The sequence below is a fragment of the Aegilops tauschii genome, chromosome 6 (assembly GCF_002575655.3).
Source record: "Aegilops tauschii subsp. strangulata cultivar AL8/78 chromosome 6, Aet v6.0, whole genome shotgun sequence".
NCBI classification, from domain to species: domain Eukaryota; kingdom Viridiplantae; phylum Streptophyta; class Magnoliopsida; order Poales; family Poaceae; genus Aegilops; species Aegilops tauschii.
In genome coordinates, this window is record NC_053040.3 from 469,599,016 (window position 1) to 469,605,505 (window position 6,490).

At 44.7% G+C, this 6,490-nt stretch overlaps 1 protein-coding gene and 1 non-coding gene across 2 annotated transcripts; one reads left to right on the forward strand and one right to left on the reverse strand.

Moving 5' to 3' along the window:
- Nucleotides 1-160: 160 nt before the first annotated feature.
- LOC120967722 (U1 spliceosomal RNA) lies at nucleotides 161-321 on the forward strand. The gene has a single exon (XR_005761442.2). It is a non-coding gene; the product is annotated as a U1 spliceosomal RNA (small nuclear RNA).
- Nucleotides 322-510: 189 nt separating this feature from the next.
- Nucleotides 511-5,101, reverse strand: LOC109770123 (uncharacterized). Its single transcript, XM_020328840.4, has 6 exons — nucleotides 4,807-5,101; nucleotides 3,264-4,199; nucleotides 2,711-2,887; nucleotides 1,880-2,022; nucleotides 1,015-1,125; nucleotides 511-901 (listed from the first exon to the last, which is right to left on the reverse strand). The coding sequence occupies exons 1-6, from the start codon at nucleotides 4,978-4,980 to the stop codon at nucleotides 850-852; spliced, it is 1,593 nt and encodes a 530-aa protein (XP_020184429.1). The 5' UTR covers nucleotides 4,981-5,101; the 3' UTR covers nucleotides 511-849.
- Nucleotides 5,102-6,490: the final 1,389 nt, after the last annotated feature.

Below are 6,490 nucleotides of genomic sequence, written 5' to 3' on the forward strand. Positions count from 1 at the left end.
GCCGTGCCGAATCCGGAGCGGAGCGAGTATCCTTGAGCAGAGTCCGGGGCCTGAACGAGCACCCTAGGAGCCCGCGGTAGTTTAGTACCACATCGGCAGCCGAGTTGCCTTGGGGCTGGAGGGGCGCCTACATAAGCAGCGCACAGGGCAGCCGTAAAACTTACTTACCTGGACGGGGTCGACGGCTGATCAAGAAGGGCCGTGGCCTAGATCAATGGCTCGCATTGCACTTGGCGAGCACGTTGGCCTACCATCTCCCCTTGTTGGGAGAGTGGACGTCATAATTTGTGACAGAGGGGGTACGCGTTCGCGCGGCCTCTGCCAACTCAAATTCAAACTTAAAATTCTGCGGATTCAAATTTTGACATTGGCACTCTGCATGAGTTTCATGACAATGCAAATGCAGATTCAGACTAACATTAGCACTCTGTGAGTTTCAGGACCGTGCGAATTTATCATGGGTGGTCTTCTTTTGAAAAACCATTCGATCTCAAAAGGCACAATTCATAATACATTGGAAATATGTTTCCTCCTGATGGAGATCGACTTGGATTCATCATTGTCACATGGGGCATACATATAGATCTCGAATATGGTGGAATCGGATCAAATTTTCGCACATATGTACATGATGTCATACATGGGATAAGGCTACAAAAGATATGTACAGGTCTTTGTTATATTCTGGGAACTTGACATGTCGAATCAATGCATGAAATCGCATGCTTCAGCAATGGGTAATCAGCCCTCTCCAGACCAACCAAACAGCATCGTCCATGGCTGCAAGAGATGTGCCGGCGCTACCGTCTTCAAGAGGCGCCTTGAGGGGGCGAGCCGGTGCCAAGGTCTTCAAGAGGCAACAACACCTTCGCAGACGTCCCCACGACACAACGGGCACACCCTGCAGCATTGCATCGACAAAACCTTAGCAGGAGATAGCTGGCGAAACAGGCCCGCGTTATCGGCGATCCAAAATTGCCTTTTTGCAACAGGAGGGGCTTTTTTTTTCCTTACCTGTGTATTTCTTTAAGCCACTTGTCGACACACTGCAGGTGAAACTCATGTTTGCATGGGAGACTTCTTATCTGATCTCCATCCTCATATTCAGTTAAGCAGATATGGCACCTGAAGAAGGTGACAAGCACAATGTTAACATTTCAGCATCTCCCAGGACCACACTGAATGAAAAGACTCGACCAGGAAAAAGAAGAGATCCAAGTGTTAACTTGCAATTCCAAACTATATTTCAAGATTTCTGACATGGGACTTATGATAGCTTTATGGAGAGATGTCCATATTTTTAGCTAGAGAACCCAGATCTCAAAAAATGGAGCTTCAAGTGTATTATAAAGTAATCATTCTCAACCCCTGGGTGCTAGACAAAACAAATTTGCAAAGACAGAAAGAAGACGGGTGACGAACAGCGATCGTCCACATGATTCAGGGTCTCTAGATGCTGTACATGAACTTCTACTCATCAGTTATCATGACATTGTTATACCCTTTATCCAGGCGCTAACAGCAAACCATGCAAAGTCTGCAAAGGGCAAACTGTGTCTAGTAATTCAACTTGATATGGCAATTTTAACACCTAGCTCACTGTGATAGATATAATGTCATGGAAGACAGTATTAACCAGAACATGCTTCCCTCGTAAGATCTCTATAAGATGTCAACAATGCCTATAGTTAGCAGTTAAATTTGTATAGATTCTTATTCAGTGTCTCATAATATGGTTTCTGGCTGGATTATAATAGGTGTAAGATAAACAAATCGTTCGGAAGTTTATTTGAAGCAACTATCAGAAACATACAAACATCAGAATTAGTAAAACTGCTTCCTTACGAAAATTAGACAGATTAAATGACAAGAAGCTCACTGTTCCATATCAGCACTGCATTGGGCTGTCTCAAGCTTTTTGTAGCTCTTACATGGTAATGAATTAACCACAGACTCTGGAGCTTGAGCAGAGGCCATGGAAAGTGAAAGTGATGAGGGTTGCCGATGAATCTCATCCAATACCTGGAAAAAATTGTGCACGTAAGCATACTAAGTAACCAGAGAAGAAATCTTATACAAAAACAACAAAGGAGCAGTGAAGTTGACAGAATCATCCTTTAAACATTCCACTCCTAGTTTAGTCAATGGGTGCAAATTACCGTTAGTTACAATTTACATACTTCTATAGACTGAACTATCGAAGTTCCTATTTCTAATTTTCTGGTGGTGCTTTGTCCTCATAAATGAATAAACCATCATCCAGACATAGCCACAAAACAATCCCTGCAATATTGACTTCGATCTGCAACTTATGCGGCCAATTCTATTTTGTTGTTGTCAGATGATTTACTAATTCAAAGAGGTTGACACAAACTTTATGCAAAAGAGGAAATAGTTGAAGTTCCAGTCTAATGTAGTGATTTCAAATATCAATATGAATCTGCATGAAATTATCATGTTGCTGTGTTGAAGTCTGTAACTGGAGTAACAGCTGCATATGGCAATCACATACATTTGTGTCAAAACTCTTCGTACTATATATATAACATATATGCAGTTGCCTCTCTTAGTTCTTCTAAACACAACTAGAATGATGATGATAATCAATGAATCAGACTTGAGGAACACAAATTCAACACACACAGTGCTAAATAGTTCTCAACACTTCAATAAATAAAAACATTTAAAAAAATGAAGGGAAAGAGCAAACCTCAAATAATGCCTCCGTTAACATGACAATTCTTGATATACTTGCACGAGCACTAGATTCTTCAGCGACCAAGAATGCATCACAGGTGCATCTGCCAATTTGGTGAATCCCCAAAGGACAAGCAGCAGTACTTTGTCCGTTCCCACTATCAAAAATAGCACGACGGTGCTCCCTAATCTGTAACAAGACAATAGCACGAACTTAAGGACACATGTGCATGAGATCAAGCAGCAAATGATTAAGACCATAGAAAACAATGCTACCGAGTGTAAGAGCCAGAACTGAGAACACATCGGGCGTAAAAGACGTGCAGAAATGAAACAGCATATGCAGCATATAAAGTTAGGTTCACTTCACGGAATTCTGAATATGCTGAAAGCAAATAGCGAGAACACATATGATGGTTAAAGTACGAGTTTTTGTTCAGATAATAGTGCAAACCTACATCAACAATTAACAACTTAATCTGGTAGCGACAACAACAATATTTCCTAAAAATGGAATCGCAACATATGGAAGAGTAGGCATAGCTGCCATAGGCCAGAGCAATTACCCGAGATCTTGAATACTGGTTTACTCTGATTGAACCATGGCGTCTACGATGAAAGTATCGTGCCTCCTCAACCTCATCTCCAAAAAGATCATCACCAAGGTCTAGCCATCTACTGTAAAATCCCAGATCATCAGTGTCTGAATCTAGATAACCTCTAGAACCACGTCTTGAAAACGAATCCCATAGGACTCTTCTATGATTTCTTCTTGTTTCACCATTGCTGGAATCTCGAGAGTGTTCTGGGCCATCATTTGAGAAAATGCTAACCATGTCTTCATGCACTGTACTTCCACCAATCTGACCATGTGACACACTGAATATGGTTGGAACATCTTCTCTGCTAGCAGTTGCATCTGGAATTGATTCTCCAATGATGGATGATGCACTTGAAGTAGCAGGCAACATGGATGTTAAGCTGGATTGAGAAACATCTGATCTTTCACTTGACAAAACATCTCTGGATGAAGTCCTGCGGAGAGCTGCCTCGCCGTCTTCCAAGCCAGGCATGATCCTTTCAGATGCCATCAGCGAGGAGTGGAAATCAGACTGGGACATGGAGCCACTAACTTCTGTAATGAAAACTGCGTCAATATGGACATTGTCAGGTGCAGGTTCTACAAGCTCTTGTGCCATAGGACTAACCCCTTCTCCAGATGTTCTCTCATCATTGCCAACTTCATTACTGAGATTTCCCCTAATCATGGCATCCTTTCCTGACGAACTCCCGAGACCACTCGTCTCAGCATCTTTAATTCGCAGGGCATGCTCCTTGTTCTCGTGACAGTCCAGGTGGTTGAATCGGAGGCGGTGACTTATGGTGCTTGAAGACGGATGCACTCTTGGGTCTGACTCGCTGGTGTGGCGAAGATCCTTAGCAGACAGAGAAGGCTGGAAATCTAGCCCAGCCGCTGCTCGCTCTGCTTGCCGAGTTGCTGCCTGCACAATATACCTTCCTGACATCAGCTAACAACATAGATAACAAAACAGAAGGAAAACAGAGCAACCTTATCCACTGAAATCATGAAACCCCACTGGCACTTCAGTAACATACAGAAATGTTGCAATTTCACAGATTTAGTTCAGCTTATCACTCAGGAGACCCGATACTTTTAGTGTTGAATGACAGATTATGTGAGCCCTCCATTCATGTCCATTATGAGGGTTGCAGTATAGATGTAGGCTAGCTAATCCAGAGGGAGCTAATCATGGCTGCATGGCACGGATGTGTAAGGAAGGGACATAAATGTTCATTCAGCTAGTCAACAGCTCGTCCATAGTCCATACTATACTACCTATCATGATTGAGCAAGCAGCGGTACAAAGGAAATGGTGCTTAAAAGCTCCAGAAGCATGTCCATGGCTCCTCTCAACCAAAGCTACGCCTCCAAAACCACCATCCCCAATCCCACGACCCAATGAACAGTAACCACCGACGAATCCACACCTCCGCAAGACAACTCCAACTTCATCCCCAACCCCACGACCCGGTATCCCAAGCCAGGCGACGGCGCGGCGCTAGGAGGGGGCAGGAGCGACTAACTACCTGGAGGGCGCGCGAGGAGGAGGCGGCCGCGGCGGCGGCGGCGGCGAGGCCCCCGTGGTCGCCCGCGGAGGATCCGGCCCCGAAGCACCCGCCGAGGCCGATCCGCGGCCGGCGCCGCGGCGCCGGCGACGACGACGACGGGCCGGCGGCGCAGCTGCTGCTCGCGGCGCCCATCTCGCTCTGCTTTTCGGATGGATGGATGGATGGGTTCCTCCGCTCTCCGATTTGGGGGAGAGAGTGGGGAGGGGGAGAGCAGGGGCTGGGAAGTGCCGTGGGTGCGGGGCGCTGTCCTTCCCTTTTACATCTGCGCGCTTTATAGATTGCTTTCGCTTCGGAATTCGTTTATTTTTTTGCGGGCGATGGTTGCCGGCCGGCCCGGGTTTTTATCCCACCCTTCAACCATTGACTCTGGGGTTTGAGTCAAGAACATAAAATGGTGCTTGTTATTGAGTCCACGCAAAATGTGGATGGCGGAGAGAAGAAAAGAAATGCAGGCTCCGGTGGCTAAATGCGTGTAAACATAGTTTTAATTTTAACCGAAGTTATGGTAGATGGTATTCCAAATTGACACGTGAATTTGTACATCTCGACAAGTCAAGCCGGCTAGGAGAACGTGGGGTCTAACTTGGATCACCAAAACCGACACACCAAATGTTCACGGACACTATCTATAAAAAAGATGGACATATCTGGACATGTGTGAAACTATGTTAGTACAGTAGTGTATGCATATGGCCAATCACGCCTCACGGAACGGTTCATCCTCCTTCATCGAGCACATTGTCATCGTGTTTGCTTCAAAGTAGACAACAAGAATGTCAAATACAATGCAATGGCATTTGTCCGAACACTTGCCGCGGGTGGTGTCTGCCCTGTACGACATTGACAGGGGCCGAATGATATCTGGGCTATGGTCAGATCCGAATGATATTGACAGGGGCCGAATGATATCTGCCGTCGTGAGGCCTATCATCGTAGAGATCCTCCATTGCTACAAAGAGTGTGAAGGAGGGGTAGGAGAGCCATTGGATCGCAACTAGACGGCAGATTTTGACACTGCTATGCCTGTACAGTAACAACTCAACTGTAGAGGAGCCAAACCCGTCGGCAGGCACCTTGCAACACACAATCACTTAACACCTCCATGGACTGTAGCAGCCAACACAATTTCATTTGCCTACCGTGTCCACCTTCTGAACCTTGATGTCATGCAACTAATCTAAGGTGTGTCATGTGTCTTTGTACGCCATAGTAAACACTGACCATCTCACATTCAAAATTCTAAATTTTGCAATCACCTCAGCGCAGTTACACTCAACCACGACAGGTTTGGTTGTAAATCCCACTTGTTTGCAAGGAAAATAAAAAAGGACAATTCTTTGACCACAATAAAACCAGTAAACAAAGCAACTCCAATTATTTAAGAACAAATTATTGTAGGTATATCTAGAATTGGCTACATACTTACACATACCATAGAAAATCATATACTTTAGAACCCACCATCAAGATATTTGTTACATTATACACCACAGACCTCTCTGTCAAGATACTTAAGAACACTTAAGTGAATGCTAGCCATATCAATATATGAACTATCATTCATCTAAGTGGCATAAATTAATCTATGGAGACTAACTAATGTGATTATGCTTGCAAAATGTGATTCAAATTGAGTGCAAGC